Genomic DNA, 24,824 nt, shown 5'->3' on the forward strand with positions numbered 1-24,824 from the left:
TGACGAATTCGGCTGTCAAGATGACATAAGAAGAAACACTCTTACGACTTTTCAAAAAGTGTGCTTTTTTTAAATGTGAAATCCAAACGCATTGTTAAATTTCCAACGTGCTTTGACACCAAGGTATCCTGAAAACAAACAATACACAAGAAAAAGGACACCAAACTCCAGAAAAACATTGTATAAATACTCCCCTTGTATATAGTATTAAGATGAGAGAAATATAGTTCCAGAATTCCAGCCACAAAGGAAATATAAGATGGAGAAGGAGAACAAAACGGTGGAGAGCAACAGAAAACAGCCCTGGCTATTCAACAGAGTTGTTGAGTTCTCACTCCCAAAACATTCCTATCAAAACATGAATCCCCAAAACCCTACAAAAAAAACACTTCACCCCTCGTCCCCACAGCAACAACTTCTGAAATGCCCCAAACAGCCCCGAACAGTCCCCCACCCGCTTTCTGCCACGGAAATTGCTTCTTCCTCTTATTCTTCTTTTTTTTTTTCTCTCAAGTCTTCATTACAGGAGGTCTTACAATTTGCTTCCCTACTAACCATCCCAAAACAAGGAATGCATGCTGTGAGGCATTCAATCTTGAGACATTAAAAATGACATTTAATAAATATGCAAGTTCGATAAAACTGCATTGCAATGACAGGGTCGGCCCCCACTAGATAAATTATATCTTTCTATCGACCTAGCTTCTTGTGAATCTTTTCAATGATTCATTGCCAAAAGGAACTTGCTTAGGATAACAACCAAGTAGTAAACCAAGGTAAATAAAAATATTTTTTTTTCGATTAATGGAGTTCATTTTTGTAATAGTGTTTTCAATCTCCCAACTTTAACCAAATTCAATTGCATTTCAAGAGCAGAAAGAGAATAACTTTTTACTTTAACATACAAAAAATGCCAGCTCCAGAAAATCAGAAAACATCAGTTCCTATAAAAATGGTGATTGGTTGGCCGATAATTTATACTTAGGAACGAGCTAAGTAACTGCTTCATTTAGTTTTATCAAGATTTGACCATGAAGAATCAATTACATGGAAACTCTTTGTGGATGTATCAGTACTTTTCGCTTATAACATATTTGAAATGACCTAAATACTTTACATGTATTTTTAACACTCCAAAAATCAATTCAAACAAATTCTTGTGCATAACCTTTCAGGGCATTTGTTTAACCCGAACTCAAGGTTGGCGAGGAGATAGGGCTGAAGGAACAGTACTAATGATATAAACAAAAAACCCTTTCCAACTTTCTATACTGTATTATTATACAGATACTTGAATAAGATTATTTAAAAGGAAAAAAAAAAAGAAAAGAAACTTTTTATTGGTGTAATAAAAAGAGCCTTGCAGCTCAAAAGAAAACATGGTTATATCCCCTCCCTTCCTTAGTGTCCTATAATCACTGCTCTACACTTGCCATTTGACCTTGTGGTGCATCAACGCGTTTGCTTAGCTTTGTAAGAATATATGCCATGACAACTTTGGCACCAAGACTAGAGTGACCCCTCGACAGGCAGATCACACCACCAATTAGAAGCAAACCATTGGTTAGCAGTTTTTTTGATGCCCTCGAGAGCTTTCTTTCTTCTGAAGAAACTTGTCCACAAGACTCAGTTTCTACCATGTTTTCTTCAGAGATAATGCCATCCATATCCTCAAATCCATCTGGCACCTGTACGTACCAAAATGTGTCAGTCACATTCCTACCAAAGCAAGCTACACGAGGAACATGTATTTGAAAATGATACAATTATTCATAAAGAAAATGACAAGAGACTGATGCTAAAAGAACATACGGATGCATGAAAACGAAAGGAAACTAACAATGCAAAACAAGGCTAACATGAAAATAGAGACTAACACATACAGGAGCAAAACTGAAAACAAGCAAAGGCTTAAAAAGCTCAAAAGGGATTAATGATAGCATTGCATCCACTATAGATATCTTGAATTGAAAACCAAAAAAAAAAAAAAAAAAGCGTGGAGAGAGAACATCGAGTAGAAGACTTAAAATGAGCGGAGTTGAAGGCAGCAAAAGAAGTTTGAACAAAATTCTGAAAAATTCATTGATTTCTTTTGAACCAAATCTCGGGGAGAACACCCTAGGAAGAGAACACTAAAAAGAGAAATGTGTATGTACTATGGTCGCTTATACTTCAGAAACTCTCTGCCATAACTTTTTCGGATAAAAGTGACCCAACTCTATAACATGTTTGTCATGGAATTCCCTTTTCAACAAATTTCTAAAAATCAAAACTCAGCCTATAAACAGAACACTAAACACTGCCCGAAACAAACTAATCGAAGTGTGTTCTCTGCCACAACAGTAAGAGGCGAGAGTATCAGAACACTCCTAACATAAACTTGGATAATGAATAAAATGACAAATTAATCTTGAGCAAGTTGTAAATTCAATAGAGTTAAAGAGAACTTTTCACCTTCTTAATCAGAGTTACTGCAGAGACAAGTGAACTTGATGGATAGTTGTTGATTAGAGAGTATTTGCGTAATGCTTTATCCATTTTACAGACAAAGCTCCATATGCCCTTTGCAAACACAAGTTTTGCCATCTCCACATTCAAACCAGCATCTTCTTGGTGCAACATAGTGATCTCACATGCATTTCTGCCGGATACTGCAATTAAAATCATCTGAAACCATCAGGATAAGTGGTTCAAATTGGAAATCTAGAAAGGATGTACAGCTGATCTTGTACACTTATAGCTAGCTTATAATTACTTAGATGGTTCTAAAAAAAAGTTACATTTTGCAGTCCCTATGAATCACGAGTTCTCACGAATGTTCTGATCTGATCCCAAAATTTTATTAGTGAACTCTAATCCTTGAATCCTAAAATTCTCATTATAAAAAATAATAATAGATAAATAAATTCCTAGAATTCCCAAAAGATAGTACAACAGGTTTTATAGTAAGCCAGGATAGTGACAAACTGACTTCTTTTTAATTTTACTAATTATATTATATCAGAAATGAGAAAACGCAGGCTTAGACTTGGCAATATCTAACAAGGACCATGACAATTAACAAGAATTTTGTCTTCGAGCAAGCTCCAGTTTTCCTTCTCAACAGAAATAAAAAATAAAGAATAAACCACGTCACAACCATATATTTTTTCCTCTTTTACTTTTTGTTAATTATTATTGTTTTTTGTTAAAGAAACAGAACTCAACCGAAACAGCCTAAAAGATTAAGGGACAGAGCACAACCAATTCAAGTTCCCCCATAAATAAAATCCCCCACTATTTTTTTTATCATAACGAAAACCTTTCCAACTTTCTTCAATTGCAGAGAAGAGGAAGTTTTACAAAACTGGGTTCATATTTTAATTTATAAATTATTGTTAAATATTTTTCTTAGTCTATGGTAATTTGACTTGATTTATAAAATTGTCATGTGAGAAGCAAGAAAATAATATATATTTTTTAAAAAATGGAAACAATAAAAATAATTTATGAGTCTAATGCTCAAAATACATAGGAGGAAACAAAAATAAAATGTTTTAAACTCAATAATACAAGGCTGTAACCAAGTTACAACTAAGAGACTAATACAGAAACAAGAAAAATATAAAACCAAGTAATTGTTGCAAATGCGTGTGATAGACCCCCTATCATTCACCAATATAGTAGAAGAAGAAGAGTGTTAGTATTTGGCACGTGTGAGTAGGTTGTGTGAGTTAGCTAGGATATAATCATTATAAATAGAGTTGGAGTTTTGGAGGGAAGTTAGTTAGGTTTTGGAGATTTAGTCAGGTATTTGTGCACCTTTGAGAGAGAAGGTAACAGAGAGAGAGAGAGAGATTGTAACCGAATTGAGATTTTCTCAATTCGTTTTTATTATTCTTCTTTGATATTGTATTCGATTTGGTTAATTTATCAATTAAAGTACCATCCGTGTGTCAATGCAATAACATTTTTTTAAAGGAAACACACTTTTCATTGATTTAATGAAAATAGCAAAAGCTCAAACGACAATATCACATGAGACAAAGATTACAAGAGAAATAAAGTCTACATCCAACAATCCTAATGTTACAAATTTAACTTTTTAAAAAATTATTCAATCACCTTTCATTTACAGCAGCAAGAAATGTGGGTGCAAATAGAAACTTTCACTAGAAGTAAGCAAAAGAGGAGTAAAAGATAACTTGCCCTACTATTTTCAAAATTGCCCTATAAAGAAAAGAAACGACAGTTAACCATTTATAACTTCCAAGACAGCATAACAAAAAAAGGAAGAGAACTTTTTATAAACATTAATTATACCACGTTTTGTATAACCTGAGTAATTGACAATATGCAATTGGACTTTTAAGTTTCTTTGATAAGATAAATGTTCCTAGGCAAATTAATATATATACATATATATTTATTTATATAAGAAACACGATAGAGGATGGTCACTTGCCTCTCCTGATTCGCCAACCAGATCTGAAAAATGTCACTCGCACATACTTCTTCTGTTGTGGTGCTGAAGGATGTTCACACTCCTGCGAAAATCATTTCAAGGAAATAAACTTAGTAGCGGAAAATGAAGTAGCTTGAAAGAAATAGACAATTTTGTTCCCACAATCCAGAACTATCAACAGATGATCCAGCGTGTCCTAGTTACAGAAAAGTTCCCAGAGGGATAGAACATTAATTATGAAACATTCTCTGTCAATTTTGAACACTTTCCTTTATTCTCCTGCCTTGGGGCTTTGGTCGTTAGTCCTTACAAACCAAAGCCCAAAATGAGGTATATCTTAAACTAACGGTAGGTTGAAGGAAAATTTAATTATATATCACTAACACTCCCCCTCATTTGTAGGCTTGGAATATTTGAAAGGCCCAACAAGTGGAAATCAATTTTAATTGGGGAGGACACAACAATGCAGGGACTTGGACTTCTCTGAACCACCTGCTCTGATACCATCTTAAATCACCAATTCAACCCAAAAACTTAAGCTAGTGGTTGAATGCAAATTTAAATATATATCACTAACAGAAACCTAACAAGAAACCAAACTTCCTTTCTAGATTGCTCCAACACTTTATTGATTATCTTCCTCAAAACCTTAATGAAAAGCACAAGTGCCAGCTCTCCAGAAAAAAACAAAAAACAAAAAAACAAAAGGGAAGGAGCTGCAATGACTCCTGAAACATAGACCTGATAACACTAGGTTGATGGCCATGTTAATGTTAAATTAAATAAACAGAACCAAAGAGCCAAAGCACAATTGGAAGATCACAAAAGATGACTGAAGTCCATCGCTTCTTCCTTATAAAGGATGCAACACTATGCAGTCATGGAAACCAATGCAGACATCCCATTATTTGATCAATGTGTTAATTCTTTTACCATGACGTGTGAGGGAGAAGAAGGAGAAAAAGAAAAGAGCAATACCGCAACTTCATGTGGATATAACATCAACAAAGGGGCATTTCACATTTTTTCAAAAACTAGATCATTTTCCATGTTGGGCCTTTAAAATGGGTCATCTATACAATGATTTCCATTTAGATTTTAAGTTTGCTGCGTGATCAGTCTCTATAATGCAATTCTTTTCTCTATGGCGGCAAAGTGTGTCAATGATGTCTTTTCCATTGTCAGGCTGCAGGTAGGTTGAGTTCATGTTCATGACAGATAGAGATGGGAGGGAAAGAAAGGGTGTCATGGTAGAGGGGGTATTGCGCCGGGCACTGTATAGGCTATTCTATTGTCAAAGATCGAAAAGCCTCGTGTTGTCCATTTGAGAAGGCATTTAATGTTTTCAACATATCAATAGTTGTAGCTGCTGAGAAAGAACCAACGGAAGAAGAGGATGATGACAGATGGAGAGAGGAAGATTGAGGAGTAATGAGAAATCCATCTCCTTGCCAAAATGGTGAACTCATAATTGTATTGGCTTTGACAGCTTCTCAATCTTAGATATAAAGAAACGGTTCTGTTTCTTGTATACATATAAATCTTCCTACTAGACTCGAAGCCATATAAAAGAGAAATTTGTAACACAATGCAATACTCATGGTAGAGAACTACAATATAGAGTGAGCACTTCCTTAATTGTGAGTTATTAAAATACTATCAATTATCAACAAAATAAATACATACTTACTTAACGCATTCATGTAGGTGTGTGCGCTGGCGTGGGCAAAGCAATAAGATCAATACCTTGGTAAAACAGTAAAAGGTTTCATCTTTCCCTTCCCATAATCTCCATGATAGTATATACTCCCTCGGCGTCAATAATGGAAATTTTTTTAAGGTGCGGCCGACTTCAATTCCACTAGTCCCATCCATTTGTAGCTGCTCATGCATAAGCACAGTACTGTCCCACTGTTTTCTATAGTCATTGTCCATGTAGAAGTCTCTCAACAATTTTGGACAGCAATTTTCAAATATTGTCACACTCGAGTATTTCAAAGGACCATCCTGCAACAAGTCGGAATTTTACCAATTTGAACTCAAAATCATCTCTTCATAAACCAAATAAGCAAAGAATTGCCATCTTTTACAAATAGAGTAGTAATTCATATCTAGACCAAAATATCATTTTACATATGAAAAAAGAAAGACAGGATGAGAACCTTAGGCTTGCAGCATTTAGCACTATATGAAAGATAATCATTACTTTTTTCTACAACACGTTCCCATTTCTCATTCTCATTTATCCTTCCATCCAAATTGTCCAATAAAGACTTCAAATCCGTATCTGAAATAGCCTCCATTATTCTGCACAAATAAGATGATCTTCAATATCACTTAACTACTAGCAAAACCAAGGTGATAATTTGATAGTATCTCTAATCCACTTTATTTACAATTTTATGATTGATTACTTATTTTGCCTCTTACTTGTAAAGTGAGAGTTTGATATATAATTTAGTTTATTTAGCATTTTTTTATATCTTGTATGAATTCTCAACAGACAAAACTGACCTTTAGCTGTTGTTACATTTTCTCTTCCTAGTGTAGCAACTGCGAAAGAAACGGGGTGCGATGAGGTGGAAAAGTTTTGAGGGAAAATTATGAATGAGAAATCTTAGTGGTAATTTACAGTGATTAGCAAAGACATCACGAATCATCTTAGTAAGAAAGTCCTTGACTATGTGAGGGGAACTCTTAGTGCCTGCACAATCTGGCCTTCGTCCATGTGAAACGATGTTGGTGGCCAAAGGTAATTGGTTGAAATTTCAGAAAGGGTTGATGAAGATTTAAGATGTCCCTCTTTAACTTTACTTTTTGTTCAAAATTTAGTGGTGCTTCACTCGAAGATTGCCAAAATGTTGTGGACTAATGTGGTGAAAGCTTTACTGTCTGAAATATGGTTTGAAAGGAATCAAAGAGTATTTCATGATAAGCAAACTGCTTGAAGGAAGCATTTTGACACTACTTAGCTCAATGCTTCACCTTGTGGCACTCTTTCCAAGCAATTTGCTGAAATTTCAATCCAAGACCTAAACTTTAATTGGCGGGCAATCGTATCTCCAGATTTTTAAAAATCTCATTGATGTTTGTCAAACTAGATGAGATGCCCGGGTGTACCTCTTCATCCTTATGTTCTTTTGCTCTTTGTCTCCATATTGTACATTGAGTTTTTGTCTCATTTCATTATCTTAATGAAGAAACCATTTCCTTTCAGAAAAACAAAATTAGTGGCGCGTCGTGGAAGGATCAATGGAGTGGAGGAGGAGGGAGTGATGATGGTAGGATTAGGATAATATAGGTAAATCTTTAAACTAATCCCTATTAGCCTCGTTTGTGTATTAATCCCATACAATAGGGAGTCTCTCATGTATTTGACACTTTTAGTTGATAATAAGATCTATAGTTTGGTTCTTGGAGAATTCTGTTATGTTATGTTGTCATATTATGTGTTCTGTTTTCTCTTTGTTTTCATTTCTTCTTGTTTCTTCTCCTCACTTGTGGAGGTTGTATATTTGAGCATTAGTCTCTTCATGATCGCTTCATGTTGAAAAGAAATAAATAAATAAGAACAGATTGAATCTCAAGGGCGAGGGCTTCAAAGAATTCCGTTCAAACCCAGTTTCTTTTCACACAAAAAAAGAACCCAGCGAACCCTAATCCGCGAAAAGTATTACAACTAAAATAACTACAAATTAAAAGACTCCAGAAACCCAACTGTACAGTAAAAAACTATATCAAGCAGAATACAATCATGTACACAATACCAAAACAAATATATGATCATCATGGATAAAAGCCAGAAGAGAAAAGTAAGAAAAAATCACCTGGATGGCGAAGGACATTCACAAGAAGGAGAGGAGGTGTGACGATCAGCAAGAAGAGAGGAGGTGTGGCGATCAGCAAGAAGAGAGGAGGTTGGAAAGCGGGAGAGAAGGGAAGAAACATTTTTCTTGGAACAAAAAAGGTGACAAATTGCAAGGAAAAGGAGAACGAAGACAGTGCCCCAACTACCATAAATAGTCCCACGCCAAAGATCCTCGGATGTAGCCTGAAATATACCAGCCATGTTTCATAGAATCAATCAAGAGATTACCCTGTGCCGGCCGGGGATGTGGCAGAGAAAAAGGGTTGAATAGGAGTATGTACGTATAACGGAGAAATCAGAGAAGGAAGAAGAAATTAGGGAGGGAAGTGGACAATACAGAAGCATATGTAACCGAAACCTAACTCATAAGAACATCACCGAACTGAAGTGTGCAGTAGCGACGGGCACCAAGCCTCCTGCCATGGATTTCCTCTTATCTGTCACGGATGAACATACATACTTCAACCTTCCTTTTCTTCTTCTTTTTCTTCTTTTTCTTCTTCTTCTTCTTCCTTTTCTTTTTCTCTTTTTAAATAGAAAAATACTTCACTTCTTTTTTTTTTCTTTATCATACAAATCCATATGTTATCTCATTTTTAGTTTTAATTTGATTTGAAATTTTAAAATTTTACGATTTTATTGTTTTAATTTAGTCATAGTTGAAAAAATAGTTCACAAACTTTAAAAACGAAAATTAAAAATATTGGTATATGAACTAAAAAATGGTTGGTTAATATATATATAATACAAAAACAAGAGAAATTGTCCGTAAATTTGATTGGCAGTTTTTCCAATTCTGACACCATTTCTAAAACAAATTGTATGGCTCATATTTTTTCTATTTCTCCGATTTCCACCAATTTCCTTAGCAATATTAAGACACAAAAAAAAAAAAATAAATAAGTTGAAGGAAAAAATTCCACAAAATTACAAAATCAAGATCTCCCTTTTAAACCTAGCAAAACTATAAAATATTCAAATAATAATAAAAAAAAAGTTGTGTTTGGCAAAACATTAGAGAATGTTTGTGGTAAGGAGCTAGTGACTTATAATAGTCTGGCTATTATAATAGTAACGCACACTACTATAGTATGTGTTTGGAACTTATAATAGTATGTGGATTATAATAGGTTACGTTTGAGGTATAGATTGTCTGTGTTGTTATAAGTTGGGTTATGGATGGAGATTATTATAAGTTGTGTTATTATAAGTTGTGTTTAGAAGTGATGAACAATTATTCGAATGTTGGGAAAGATTAAAAAAATCTTCTAAGGACAACTTCACAACATGGCTACCAAAATTGACTTCAAATACAACTTTTGTATTTGATGGATTAAATGGTAAAACTAAATCCATTTTAGATATCACAACTCAAGGATCTATTTTCTCCAAGACCTTTAATGAGGCCTACAATATCTTGGTAAATTTTTTTCACCCCTCACCCCAAATGTCACTCCATGCGACCAGATGGGGGCGTGCAACCTAAACATCCATCGCGTACCTTTTGGCAAGATAACACGTTGAACACCTAGTAAGCGAAACAATTTATTCAACTTGTCTTCTCTTGAAAATTTTGCCTCGAATTTAGACTTACTTATTGTAGCGAAAATTTATAACTTTTAAACCTTACTCCATCGCCTAACACTTTTACATAATAGAAATCAACTTTAGCCTTTATGCGATAAGAACAAAAAATAACAATAAAGCAACGGAATAACATAACTTTTTCTCTTTATTAACTTGACACTTTACAGAGCTCGTACTTTACATTTACATTCCTTTTCTCGCAAATCACAAAATTAAAACTAAGTTTTGATTCACTTTCTTCCTCCACCATCTAATGTTGCTCGTTACGGTGAGGGTAATTAAAGGTGTAAAGACCTCATTCTCATCCATCTCCTTGGTCGCCCAACAACCATTCAAGGACAACCTTTAGGGCTTCCTTTGCCTAACTCAGTAGTTCCAATCACCAAAATTGGCATTTCCAACTTGGGTGCAACCCTTGACGCCCCTTATAAACTAAGTGACGACCTTTAGCATTAAGGAGCGAGGTCTTTACCTACCAACTCCTTAAATGCAAGATAGGATGACATGGCTTGCACGCCGCACAAGTTTACATAACAACCCACCTTTTCCTCATTTACTTGGCTTCTATGCCTGACATTTATTTCTTACTTAGCTACAACATTGGACAACCTTGGAACGAGAAACTTAAAACGTAAGTCAATGACTTAGTGAGTGGAGAGTTTAGAAAAATACGTTATTGGAGAATACAACATTTTCAAATATAATAACCACAAGGTCATTTAATATACATAGAATTCACATCGCATCAAAACATAATCACAAGCTTTTTTCGTATCAAATACAGCCACAACAATGGCAATAATTCCATGCGGTTCAAGTCATCAAAGCATTCACTACTCATCACTGGGACCTGGAATTCTCCCATAGCCTAGACTTGGGATTTGCTTTCAACAGCATCTCATCACCTGGACTCGGGATTCACTTTCACCAGCGTCTCTTGATTTTCCTGAAATTTCTACCAACGCCTCATAGTACTCATTACTTTTTCAGACATGGGATTAACTTTCACTAGTATCTCATCACCTACACCTGGGATTCACTTTACCAGAATCTCGCAATGAACCTGAGATTCACTCTCATCAGCATCCAACATCAAGAACACATCTCATACTTGCTTATACCTAGGATTCACTTCACCAGCATCTCATCGCCTAGACCTGAAATTCACATTCCCCAGCACCTGGCAACAGACCTGTGATTTCCACCAGCGTTGTACGATAAATCATACCACACCATATCATACAATCATCACAATTAACAATAAGGGGATATTAGCTTAGAAGCTTTTCATACAATACACTACAACGCATTAGTAGCAGTTCTAAGCAAATAAACACCAAACATAAGGTCATAAGAATTTACAATCATAAATAAATCATTATTTTTTTTTATATAAAAGATCATTTAATTATTTACAAGATCATTCACAAAATACTTATTTTGCTCATGAAAAATCACTCATAAAATACTTAGTCTCAACTCTTTCTCTCGTTGCTTTTGGCTCTCTCCTCGTCTAGTGGTTTCTTCAATTAGAATATTAGCATCTCACGTCCTTTTCCTTTCGACTTTTGGTCCTATTTATAGCGATCTTTCGCATCCATAGGTTATTTTTACACTTTACACATGTCTCCCTATGTAGTCAACCCAATCTCAGCAAGTAAGCTAGCCATCATTTATTAATTAGACATCTTCCTTGAGATGTTAACCTTATCTCTTTGGAAAGCTAAATTTCTTATCGTCCGACTCTCTTTTTGAGAAGCCACATAACATTTACTTCACCTCAAAGGGTTGTCCAATCATCTCATACGTACGTTCAACTTTTCAATAGAACGCCTACATCCTCATCGCGACCTTACTTAGGTACAAGCACTTCTCCTCGCGTTACTGCACCCAATGCCTAGCTCTTAGCATCCATCGTATGCCCTTTCCTTGCCAGCTAATTCTCCTCGCATTACTTACTTTAACGTAGTGGCACTTAGGCCTAAATACTTCTCTTCGCATCACCCTTCCTTCTATCACGTCCTTCCTTGCATAATGCCTCTTCAACAGAACTCATTTTTTTGGATCAGAGTTTACAAATTTATATCTGATTTTCGTATGGATGACTAAAATCTATCAAGATGGTGATCTCTATTTAATGAAGAAGAAAAATATACTAAGTGGGAGACAGATGGAGAGATCACGTTTTGAATTGCAAGGGTTCAATGTGAGAGTTCACCGATTTTTTCACTTGTACGTGGGTTGGTCGTTTTGAATTGCACATGCGGTTAAAAAATGGTGTGGGCTGAGAAATTTTTAGTATTTTAATTTACATGGGGCGGAGCTTTTTGGGAGAGCTTTTCCCTTTTTAAAAAACTTTAAATGGAGTTAATTTTGTATGATGTGTAATTAGTATGGTTGTTTTTTCTAAATTTAAAAAGTTCTCATTATTTATTTATATATTTTATTTAGAGGTTCTTTCAAAATAGAACAAACCTGTAAAATATGTACATTCTATAGAACAATTTTGAAAAAGAAAAAAACACACAGACCCATAACGTGAAATAACGAAAATACCTCGTGATTAATAGACCATACAGTCGTGCAAAAAAACTTCTAATTTAAATGATCATATAATATAATCTAAAAAATCGTTTAGATATTGGTACACGATCGTTTAGATCTTGGTAAATGATCTTTTGAATCTATCACTTATCTATTTGGGATAGACAGTGATAGTGATTTATCTTTGTTTATATGTGATAGAGGACCGATCGTTTAGATATTGATATATGATCGTTTAGATTTTGGTAAGTGATCATTTAGATCTATCACTTATTTATTTGGGATAGATAGTGATACCAATATCTAAATGATCTTGGTACATGATCTTGTATTGAATCTAAACGATCTTGGTACGTGATATTGTATCAAATCTAAACGATCTTGATACGTGATATTGTACCAAATCTAAATGATCTTGTACCAAATTTAGAACTTATTACATGATCTAGTGTGATAACTTGTATACATACAAGTTATTAAGTTATTATGGTCTTTTAGGTAAAATAATGGGACCAAAAGTGTCAAAACGTGTAGCTTATGTTGTAAATGCATAAACATTTAGAAATAAATTTTACATAAGCGATATGTCTGCTTTACCCTGTTTTAAATGTCTAAACGTAGAATTATCAACAAAAGAAGAAGCTGGCAAATCACATAGGAACTTGTGCGAAAACTAGGCGAGAAGACCACATCAAAACGCAAGAAAAGTTTTGCTAAATGACAAAAGTGGTAGATGGAGTTGACATGACTTGACAAGAGAGGCAACTTTCAGCGCTGACATGCTTAGAAGATTAGATTTTTCATCTAAATCTGCCTATAAAAAGGAACTCCATACTTACCATGAAAAAGAGAGTTAGACGTCTAAATATACTAGCTACTAGAGGCCTAAATGGGCCACCCACTCACCTGAAAAGGTGGGTAAAACCCTAAAGAGGTGGTGGGAATGTAAAGTATTCCTTTCTCTTCTCCGGTCAGTTTGTAGAGTGAATGCTTGAAGGTTGAGTGAAGAAGAGTTCATCCCCCATTTCCCCCTAACTTGTAATGTTACTTTTATTTCTTACCATTTTTGTATTTCTTTACATTGTATTTGTTCATATTGTACATTGGCCAAAGACTTTCATTCTTTAATATAATGTATGTTTATATCTTATTCAATCCATCCATTTGTCCTTGTGTTATTTGTAGTTTAGGTTTATGATACATTCTTGATAAGATACTTTGCCTATAACTCTTATTTCGTTAGTTGAGCTATTTTTATCACTTGGCAGTGTATATCGCCAACTAACCGAGAGAGCAAGTAGCAAGGATAGAGCTAGCGCGCAAGAGAGAGGTTGGAGACAAACTCCAGCTTGGTGAGATAACTTCCAGCATTTGTATTCCAAAATGAGAACAATTGTGAACATTAGGCGTAGAGAGGTTGTCGCCCTTAAACGCGAAGTTCTATAAGTTTTATAGGTAAACACTTTTAGATATACCTTGTTTGGCTAGACTTAGTTATTTAGATCCTGACATGAGATCAAGTGTGGTATTCAATGACTTTGAGAGGAGCACATCTTAATCATAAGCTAGTTAATCAAGTTATATCACATTGAGGTGGTCATATAGTTTATTCGCATGATAACATTAAGATATTCCTTCACTTTCTTCTTTAATACAAGTTAGTTCAGGTTTACCTCATCTCAATCACCCTCATTAAATCATCTTTACAGAGTGCTCTAGGTGTACATAAGTAGATTTAGTTTTATACTCTCATTCTTTTATATATTTTTATATTTTTATTCTTTTATATTGCCAAACTGAGAAATAAACTCCAAAACTAAGCTTTGATATCAATTTCATATGTTCGACCCTGATTTATCCAGGTAAGGGTGTAAGAATAACTAGATAACCCAACAACTGAGACTATCCAACTCATATTATATGGGTTGGGTTGAGTTAGGTTAAAATGTGGTTGGGTTGGGTTGGAAACATTGAATTTTTTCGAGTTTAGTTGGGTTCTAGTTGGAGGGTTGAAAAGTTCAATTCAACCAAATCCAGTCTGAATTAATATAATATATATATATATATAATTTTATTTTTTAATTTTACTTAATAAACTTTAAAAACATTTAGGTTAGGTTAAAGGCAACCCACATGTTTTCCCTTTCCTCTTTTCTCCATTTTGTGTGTTCCCTTTCCTCTCTTCTCTACCTCTGGCTATATTTCTCATATTTCAGATTTGAAATTAGTTCGTCTTTTTCGTAGTTTGTCTTCTTCAACATTCATTTTTTCCATCCGTCTCCTCCTCCTCCTCGCCAGTCATTGTTAGTCTCCTCCCTCTTCTTGTCGTTAGTCTTCTTCACCGGTCGTCTTTGGAGTTCACAATTCGTCTTCTTCACCATCTGATGGCCATTCAACGGTCATCTTCTTTGTCTGTCTCTTTAGCTTTCAAGTTTCGACAACCATTCTAACTGATATAAAATTATTTATTTATTGTTTTGGCATAAATAAAATTTAAACTTTAAGCTTTTTGTCTTTGGTTTTCCTTTAAGTAATAATGTTATAGATATTCTTAGTTTGTGGAGTTCAAGATTGACAATAGCATCAAGAATTTAGGAAAAAAAAAACACCCAACCTATATTTTATGGGTTGGATTGAGAATGCCTCCCAACCCATAATTCAGATTATTCATACTGCCAACCCAAATAATCTAAAAATATAGGTTGCATTGAGAATGTCTCCCAACTCAACCCGATTACACCTCTACACCTAGGAAACCTATTATTTCACTTAGCAATAGGAAAACTTGTACAACGAGAAGTTATTAGTGATGAAGGATATTTGGAGCATTTTGCATGCAATGATCATATCCACTCACATGATGAAGAGATTTATGAAGAGCATTTTGCATGCAATGATCCTGAATCAATGACACATATTCATGTGATGTGAACTTAAAAGCACTATACCAAAATAGGCAACATCACTATTTCCTATGGTGTTGAGCCTATGTTGTCTAGAATTAAGAACCATCACCAAGTTTGTAGAATTGACCAACTAGGTTAGACATGGTTGAGTTGGATTGACCTGTACAAACCTACAAACTAAACATACAAACAAACAAACTACAACCAAACTAAATAGACTAGGTTGCGCGAAATAAACTCTCAACAAGTGTTGATCTCACTAGCACTACACAACATATTTCACCTTAAGTTCCATAAGACACCAAGCATACACGATCTTGTACTAAATCCAAACGATCTTGTATAGTGAAATAGATAATTGTATAGTGAAAAAAAATGAAAAATGACGAAGAAGAAAGAAATTCTGAAAAAGGAAATAAAGAAATTATGAATAACTAAAGTGAGGATATTAGAAGGAGAGGTAATAATAGTACACACAAATTTAATGCTTGTGAAAAATTCAAAACCAACGCAGACAAATCTAAAACTTATGAAAAAATAATAATAAGTTGGCGAGTGTTTCCTTTTTCTTTTTGGGTTAGACGGCCCGTAATTATGTTCCCATTATGTTCATATATGTAAATTAAACTTTAATTTATATTTAGGATATATCTTTGTTGAAGGTTATCTTCATTGTTTTAACGTTTTGGTATTCCCGCCCCTGCCTTGTTCATCTGTACAATGGCGGTTCCTCTCTTCAATCTTGCTCCGAATCTCACAGTTTCAAAGCTCTGCTTTGGTTGATTCGATTATTTCTCTTGCTTCTAACTTCGCAATCCTCAGGTTCCCTGTGGTCTAACTATTCCTTTCTGCATTTTCACAGGTACCATGACGTTCGGGGAGCAGAACTCTCTGTTCCAGTCATTTCACCTCCTTGACCAAGCTTTCGATGCTGGCATCAACTTCTTCGATTCTGCTGAAATGTATTTTGGCCTCGTTCTCTTCTTCTATCTCACTCTATGATGCCTACATTTCTCTACTATAGAATTCCATTTCCGGGTGTTCATGTTTTATTCCTTCTCTATATGCAACCGGTTCTCTTTGTAGGTATCCAGTGCCTCAACGTTCTGAGACTCAGGGACGGAGTGAGGAGTACCTTGGCCATTGGATTAGAAGCCGAAAAATTGCTCGGGACCGTATTGTTTTAGCTACAAAGGTTCGTCTCTCTCTGTGCGCTTGTATTTCCCGTATCGCTATATTTCTGCAATTTGCCAAGACTACTTTGGCTTTTTTTTTGTTGTTTCGCTCATTATTTGTTGATTTTGCTTTTGTAACCTTCCTTTTGTGAATGCAAAGGCATTTAGATTGCGTGCTATCGTGCTGTTACATAGAGCTCATATATCTTTTGTAGTTGTTTTTTTTTTGTTGTTGTTAATATACTACTAACGCTGTTAACAATAGTTTAGCTAGTTCAGCTTGAGTTTATTCTAAAAGTTAGGTACTTAATAGCTAATAACTCAAAGAATAGGTAGAGACATTGTATGATCTCTCTGAAATTTTTCATTACGCATTTTTTAGTAGCAGTAGTGGAAAAATAGATAGATAGAGATTGTATAGTCTCACTGACATTTTTCATTAACAAAGAACATATTGGGTCATAAGTGAACATGTGCCTGAATGATTGGTAGAATATTAAATGAACAAGCAACAAAGCTTTGGATACTGAGCACAAGATCAGCTGTGGTACGAGTTTAGAAGAAAGTGTAATAATCATATTGAATAATAAAATTGGGTCTTGAAAAAAAAAGGAAAATTTAGAGTATAGTTTTAGTATGAAGTGAACAATTAGCAAAAGGATAAATGGTTTCATGAAAATGAATAGGCTGAGCGACACTGGACTTTTTTATGAGAAGGTTATAACAAATATATACGTTATAATAAAGGGTATATCCAACAAAAACCTCTTGAGAAGTTTTGGGCTTGAGATTATGCTTATTATGAAGAGCCTTCCAAAGTTTTAACAAGGATTTGCATGATCTCTAGGTTTTCATAGTCTACATTTCAATCAAGGCAGTCGTGGCAAGGTTGATCTAATTATATTATAGAAAGTATTTATTTTTTTTAAATGAATCAGTGCTGGTAGAATTATAAATAATTTCCAGGCTACAAATGATCTGGTTATTTTCCCTCTTGGTTAGGTTGCTTTGGTTTTAGAAATGGCCAACATAAATTCGATTTACAACTTAAAATTGATTGTATCTTGGAACTTTTATGCTGAGATATCTGATACATTCATGCAGGTTGCCGGACCATCTGGGCAAATGACTTGGATACGAGACGGACCAAAGTGTTTGGATACTAAGAATATTACAGAAGCAATTGATGCTAGGTCTATAGTATGAAATTTATATTTTCACTGATAGATATCAGGGACAAATACATTTTTCTGTCCTTGAGGTTTCACAAAGAGTTTCTTTTGCTTTCTATGTCTTAAAAATTTAATGATTTAATTGAATGTTTGAAATATTTAAAATGGGTCTATCAGGTTTTTTGCTAGTGCACACTGAAGTGGCATTTCTAATTGATTTAGATCACTTTTGTGGAAATGTGGCATCATTTATCAAAAATTCATATATATATATATCATATATATTATATTGTGATGTGAAAAAATTGAAATCCAACCTTTTTTCCCCTTCCCTCCTCGTTGCTTACAATCAATTAGATATAATGGCTAGTTATCACTTTACTTCCCCTCTTTCCAACGGTTCCCCTCTATCTTACAAATTCCCCTTATTCAACTGTCCTCTGGCTTTGAAAGCTGGTCACCTGTTACAGGGTAGGGGAAGTGTAGGGGGAAGGGAATGGAAGGGAGAGAGTGGTGATGGTGGAAGGGGAAGGAAGTAGTTTGAAGACTACGGAAGTCAAATTCTATAATTTAAAAACTGAAGATTAAAGATTGGAAAAGAAAATAGAAATTAAAAAGATATTTAATCCTAGATATTAGTAACGTTTTAGGGCAAAATACATGTTATTAGATACTCTTGGAAGGATATCCAATTGTATGTAAATATATATAAATTTTAACTTCATTTGATTGGGATTTATTTCTTTTATTTGGAACATTTCATACCATTAGTGGAAAAGAAAACCCCGCTTGGAAGGAAGTAAACTCAATCTACTGACTAGTCTATGTGGCATGAGGATAATAAATGATAAATCTTCTCTGATGTGAAATATTTATTTTGTGCAGCTTAAAGCGACTGCAAACGGATTTCATTGATATTTATCAGATTCATTGGCCTGATCGGTTTGTATGTACAATCTGTGAATGTTATGGTGGTAGAATTATTTAAACTTTCCTTGGTGAATTATTGGCCAGTTGAGCACCAATTTTGTGTTATATCTGATATTTATTTTAGTTGTTAGAACAACGTAATCATTTGTGTATGTTTTTCTTTTAAGGTATGTTCCAATGTTTGGAGAAACTGAATATAATCCATCCTGGCAATACTGTTCAGTTACTATAGAAGAGCAACTTTTTGCGCTCAGCAAGGCTGCTGATGCTGGTAAGGTAGGCAATCATAGTGCCATGTTCTCTCTCTCTCACTCGCTCGATTAGCATACCGTATTTTCAAGTAATTTGGAATATCTTGTGTTTTCAGATCAGGTATATTGGCCTCAGCAATGAAACACCTTATGGTGTTATGAAATTTGCACATATTAATGAAAGATATCCCCATATTCCGAAAGTTGTTTCATTACAGGTGCTTGAGGTCAATATTTTGCGTCTAATTCTATTTTTCATATTTATTGCTACTAAATGGAACATTTCTACTTTGAAGAACTCGTACAATTTGCTTTGTCGAACTTTTGATTCTGGCCTAGCTGAATGTTGTCATCACGAGAGGTAATATATTATTTGTTAAATGACACATTGTGTTATGTTTAATGGGTCATTTAACTTAAAAAAATTAGAGCCAAAACTTACAAGTTAATGTACTTGAACAAACATCAAATGGGTCACCGGACTTTAAATTTTGTGTTTGATAGGTCTCTTACCTATTTGATTTAAAAAATTTGTAGCCCTATTACAAATTAAAAATCCACGGACCCATTACACACAAATCAATAGTTTGCAAACTTATCTATACTTTTTAAAGTCCATAAACATATTAAATACAATAATGAATGTTTGTTATTGTTGTTTATGGATTACTTCATCTTTTTCAGAATCAGCTTATTAGCATACAGCCCCTTGGCGATGGGCATACTTTCTGGGAAGTACTTTTCTCCTGAAGGCGGTCCTGCAGATGCTCGACTTCATCTTTTCAGAGGTATCTATAAAATGCTTTCTCTTTATCATCTTTTCTGATCATAAACGGAAAGGAAATTGTTACAAATTCATTAGATGTAGACTTTCTTATGTGAACTATGGTTTCTGTGTACATTCTAGGAAAATATTTAGAAGGGGAATCTAGATATAACCTAACCAATACCGTCGTCAGAACAGCTACCATGGTATGCAAATTCTTGAATTTTTTATTTATTTATTTTTATCTGTAGTACATGAAAACTGAAAGATAAAGACCGATTGATTGTGAAGCTTTTGCATTTTCTTATGTTGATGAATGTCGGGCCAAGCACGATTGTTCCATTGTTACTATTACTTCAGATCTTAATGTATTTGACTTGACTGCTTCAAAGTACGTGGGCTACTTAACATGGTGCTTTCACTAACCTGTTCTCTGTCGCCTATTGTCTATAGGAGTATATTAAGGTTGCTAAGAAATATGGCCTTCATCCAGTCTCTATGGCAATTGGTTTGTTCTCCCTTTTCTTTCCCTCCCTGTATATTGTTTCTTTTGAGATGTAGCTCTTGATCTTGTAAAGTAGGTTGTAAGCCTTGCTTAGTTATGTGTTTTGAGGTGTTACACAAAAGAGTAAATCCATAAATTAGTTTGTGTACGATAAATCTTGTACGAATAAATTCCTAAATTATCTTTCAAGATAGAGTAGAAGAGGAAATCATTTGTTCAACTGTGAATCCGAAACTTACATGAGGAGAATAAAAAAAAAAGAAGCTCGTAGTGAGATACCAAAATTTCACCAGGTTAAAGTCCATTGCTAAGTTAACTTTTAATCTCTCTTTATAACGAGTGAATAATAGTTACATAGGGAGGAAAGTAAGCTTTCTAGTTTTAATAGCCATCAAACATCACGAATCAGAACTGAAATGACCTTTGATTTTTTGAGCTCATGTCAATTGAAGGTTTCTTATCTGTACTAGCGATATTAAGAGGCTCATGAAAGATGAAAGAATAAAGATCATATGTATATGGGCCAAATTCCTGGTAAAATTTAGTAAAGATCATCTAGTTGCCTCTTAATTAAATTTACATCTTTGAGTTGCAAAGCTGATCCATTTGACAAACCAAAACTATCGTTCTTAAAAGTTTACATGTCTTTCAATGTACTGAAATTAAAACGAGTTCATTTTCTTGACATCTCGGGGAGGACTTATTGCACCCTGAACTGATTATGGTTCTTCGTGTATTTTTTTTGCAGTTGGTCTATAGTTTTACATTTTGACATTTTCTATGTTTTCAGTTTTCATAGCAATATCTAATTGGTTTGTTCAGCATTTGTTCTCAGGCATCCCCTCGTAGCAAGTGTCGTTTTTGGTGTTACGAAGTCATGGCAACTCTTGGATATTCTAAATGCAGTTAAGGTTGAGCTCACACCTGAAATGATTTCTGAAATAGATGAAATTCATTCGAGGTTTCCCAATCCATGCCCTTGATTTGGAGTTTAAATGAGTGAAGAAGGTTTTCTCTTCCTCCCAATATTGATGTCTTATTTTGTAACATCTTCTATACTTGGAGATTTTTTGTTTGTCCTTTAAAGTTGAGCAACTGTAATAGGAGGATAATCTTTGTCAAAAAGGAAAATACACCACGAGAATCTTAACAATCATGATCATCTTCAATAGTTCCTTTCATACATGGCTATCACCCTGAATTGAATCATCTTCCTTTTGTGTCGCAGGCCACCCTTAAAAGAGGAAGAAACCTCCTTAATGGGATGCTCAACTCGAGCAGTCTTATTTTAAATATATTGTAGATGAGTGGGTTTGATACTATTTGTAAGAATAGAGCAAATAAGATGCTGTCTTTTAGAAAATCATATTGATGAAAGGTTGCATTGTCAGATAAATGTAACTTTTGAAAGGAAAAAAAGAGGAGGTTTCTTCTTTTCCTCTACTAAATCTAATGAACCAAGGCAGCAACCTTTAGGTAAAGGTAATTCTAACATTTTGATAGTCAATAATTGTTTGTATTTATGATTCATACGAGAAAAAAGAAAGCGTACACTTTTCTGGCATAGTTGTTATGGGTTCATAGCTTGCAGTTCATCTCAAGTTTGTTCGAGTTCAAATATTTTATTTTTCTAAACAAAATTCGAACTTGCTTGGATAGGATGTCTTTTTAGTATAGTTATACATATGAATCAACTTTCCTATAAACAACCATTGGTCATCATAAAGCTAGAATTATCATTTGTGTTTGTTAGGTTTTTAGAGTAGTTTTGAATCCCACCATTGGTCATCATAAAGCTAGAATTATCATTTGTGTTTGTTAGGTTTTTAGAGTAGTTTTGAATCCCACCAAATGAATCTCTTCAAAAGAAGAGATTCTAGAGAGAAAAACAGTTTTCAAAACTATTGGCAAACAACTCTATTTTGAGACCCCCTCACTCATTTTTCACAAACTATTTTAAACGACACTAATTAACTAACCATTTACTCACATTTGGGTTTTGGGATCGCACCCTGAGGGTCTTAGAAAGAAAACCAAATAATACTTATAACATATAGTCCACTTTCCTGTCATCTAATTGGACAAGCCTATTGTAATTCCATATAGTTTATCCCTTTTTATAAATTCTATACATCAACAATATTTGGAGAACCCTATTGTAATTTCATACAATTTATCCATTTCTATAAATTTTATACATCAACAAAATTGCTACTTTATCTTAAAAAAAAAGAAAAACAAGTTCAGTTGCACAGTTCCGGGATGTATTTATAACTAATCAAAGGCAAAACAGGTTATTGTGAATCAAATTGCTTTATATTGCTGAAGCAGTTACATTGAGCTAGATTAATTATTAATGCATCTAAATGGTACATTTACAATTAAGGATCCCAAAAACCATGCAAAAGTGAACCTCTTTTTTCACTACACTTCATAGCACTTTCAAAATGTTCTTGCAGGGATGGTTACAATTTATAACACACATTCATAGTCTTCATAGTAAGAAAACATAGATGCTTAAGGATTGAGAACTCTCAGGATTTGCAACGTTCTGCGAAAATGCACTTCAGAAGAATTAATGCCATCAATTCTAATCAGCATCACAACGTTATGCTCTCTCACCACACAAACACAGAATGTTATATATTTTTAAAGAGAGCTCTGCAGTAGAATGGGAGCTCTATTGAACTTCTGAGCAATCAAGTAATCATACATTGATACTCCTATGTCATATATAGCATACCTAATTTCTGGCAGATCATCAACGTGTAGTTATGGACTGAGTAAAAAAACTTGTCAGTGATGTAATGAAAAGAGAGTGAAAAAGAAAAAAAAAAAAGTGAATTAGAAAACAGCAAGCACCATATAAAGATATGAAAGAACGTTGAAAGAACAAACACTATCTTTGACTGAAAGATTTGGAGCAAGATTATTATAACTTAATTAGAATAATTAGAATAGTTTCTATTTAGAACGTAGATTATTTTAGTTTGATTTATAACGTAGATTATTATAGTTTGATTTATAATAGTATATGTTTGGTGTGTAAACTATTTTAGTTTAATAAATAAACAGTAAATTCCGTAGCAAAAAATAAAAACAATGATGAATGTCAAATGGTAAAAACGGTAGCAAATTGAAAGTTCTGAAATACTGTTTTCTGTAGCTAATTGAAGACTTTTTAACAATATTTGCTATAGCAAAAGATGATTATTATAGTCCTAGATATTCTTTGTCCCAAATTGTCCCTTAAAAAACCTTGCAAGCTAAAACAGAGCCTCCAATAAAAACTAAGAACCAAGAGCTACTTCAAACTTTAAAAATAAAATCATGATCAGACTTTCAACCATCGTTACTCGTAAAAGTCAATGTTCCAACAAGATGAGCGGTACAATCGCTCAGCCTCAACAATATTGCACTGCTCAGCTGACAAAATCAAGGATTGCCTCCTTTCTTGAAACAAAATAATTGCATGGCGAAAAATGTGATAGCAGCATTAAGCTGGCCAAAGCATTTCGAGGAGAAGAATCTTAATTTCAGTTCCAATTTTACCAAAAGAAAGCGTAGAGACAACGTCCTAAATGATATAGTGAAAAGAAAGAAAGAGATGGAAGCTCCAAAGAGGATAAACAAAAAAAAAAAACTTAAACCAAAGAAAATCAGAGGCAATTACGATTAAATTTAAACTAACCATGAAAATATTTCTTGCCGTTTGATAACGAAAGTAACACAATACAATGAAAGCTTGCAAATCAAGGTTGAAACTGAGATGAAAGACTCCACAAACTACTGATTTAAATTTTAAAGACATAAATGACTTCTTGGAAAACCAATATCTTCTCACTAGTTTGTAAATTTTGTACTGATGATAGTTCTAGAATCCCAACAGAAGACAACCTGTTTATTAAAGATTCACATGCTGGCTGGGCCAATGATCGGATTATCTTTGAAGTTTTGAGCTCCTTCAATTAAGAACTTTGATAATCTTCAACTTCACCCTATGATACCAACGTCTAGAGAATGTTCAATGGCAAACTTGAGCAAACTTTTGGAGAACTCAAATAAGCACTGACAGTAGAAGCGACAACGAAATGGAGGGCATAAATAAGGGTTTAATATAAACTATGCAGATAAAAGTTCAAAATGCAGATTTAGGATACTCTTTTCATGAGATTAAAAAGACTAGAGCAACAACATCAACATCATTTTCTTCCAAAGAGGCCTTGATACATTATTGTGTTCCACACAACTGTAAGTTCGTAGATTTTAGTAATCAACAATCTTTCTCTTGTCACAATACAGCTTGTACAGGATGATCTCATTGTTAATTAGCCATCAAACTAAGCACCCTAGGGTCCAGGAGATCCAAACCAGCTTCATACCTGTACATTATCCAGGATTCTTAGTTTTTAATTCTCTATCAAATCAGATCTTTGAAGGAAAAAAAAACTTTGTATAGCCTCAAACAGCATTGCCTGGAGCTCAACCACCGAAGCGTTTGGATCTTCTTCATACCTCTCCACCCAAATCTTAACTTGTAGAATAAGTTTCTTAGTCCCTCTTATAACTTCTGAAGAAACTTATAGGACAAAATTGTCCTGAAAGCATAATATAGCAAACCATGCATTATAAAAAAAGAGTGCAGCCGAGTATTGTTGCATTTCCAATATCCATGT

General features: G+C 34.2%; 2 protein-coding genes across 7 annotated transcripts; one reads left to right on the top strand and one right to left on the bottom strand.

Moving 5' to 3' along the window:
• Positions 1–1,100: 1,100 nt before the first annotated feature.
• LOC101203824 (phosphatidylcholine transfer protein) lies at positions 1,101–8,851 on the bottom strand. 2 transcript variants are annotated; one of them, XM_011653045.2, is made up of 7 exons: positions 8,676–8,849; positions 8,272–8,495; positions 6,607–6,751; positions 6,191–6,451; positions 4,445–4,526; positions 2,455–2,651; positions 1,101–1,688 (listed from the first exon to the last, which is right to left on the bottom strand). In XM_011653045.2, exons 3-7 carry the CDS (start codon positions 6,745–6,747, stop codon positions 1,416–1,418), a joined length of 954 nt encoding a protein of 317 aa, XP_011651347.1. In that variant the 5' UTR covers positions 6,748–6,751; positions 8,272–8,495; positions 8,676–8,849; the 3' UTR covers positions 1,101–1,415. The 2 variants fall into 2 exon arrangements, with proteins under 2 accessions (XP_011651347.1, XP_004145626.1); XM_004145578.3 differs by having other exon boundaries at positions 8,272–8,851.
• Positions 8,852–15,976: 7,125 nt separating this feature from the next.
• LOC101204070 (protein tas) lies at positions 15,977–21,714 on the top strand. 5 transcript variants are annotated; one of them, XM_011653046.2, is made up of 13 exons: positions 15,977–16,127; positions 16,212–16,311; positions 16,436–16,544; positions 17,629–17,717; positions 18,582–18,638; positions 18,794–18,902; positions 18,994–19,095; positions 19,174–19,238; positions 19,562–19,665; positions 19,785–19,849; positions 20,097–20,151; positions 20,971–21,156; positions 21,377–21,714. In XM_011653046.2, exons 1-12 carry the CDS (start codon positions 16,070–16,072, stop codon positions 21,129–21,131), a joined length of 1,074 nt encoding a protein of 357 aa, XP_011651348.1. In that variant the 5' UTR covers positions 15,977–16,069; the 3' UTR covers positions 21,132–21,156; positions 21,377–21,714. The 5 variants fall into 5 exon arrangements, 4 of the variants coding, with proteins under 4 accessions (XP_011651348.1, XP_011651350.1, XP_031739480.1 ...); XR_004215699.1 differs by lacking the exon at positions 20,097–20,151 and having other exon boundaries at positions 20,984–21,156; XM_011653048.2 differs by lacking the exon at positions 21,377–21,714 and having other exon boundaries at positions 20,984–21,333.
• The last annotated feature ends 3,110 nt before the right edge of the window (positions 21,715–24,824 follow it).

Source organism: Cucumis sativus, chromosome 3 (assembly GCF_000004075.3).
Source record: "Cucumis sativus cultivar 9930 chromosome 3, Cucumber_9930_V3, whole genome shotgun sequence".
Classification (NCBI taxonomy): Eukaryota; Viridiplantae; Streptophyta; class Magnoliopsida; order Cucurbitales; family Cucurbitaceae; genus Cucumis; species Cucumis sativus.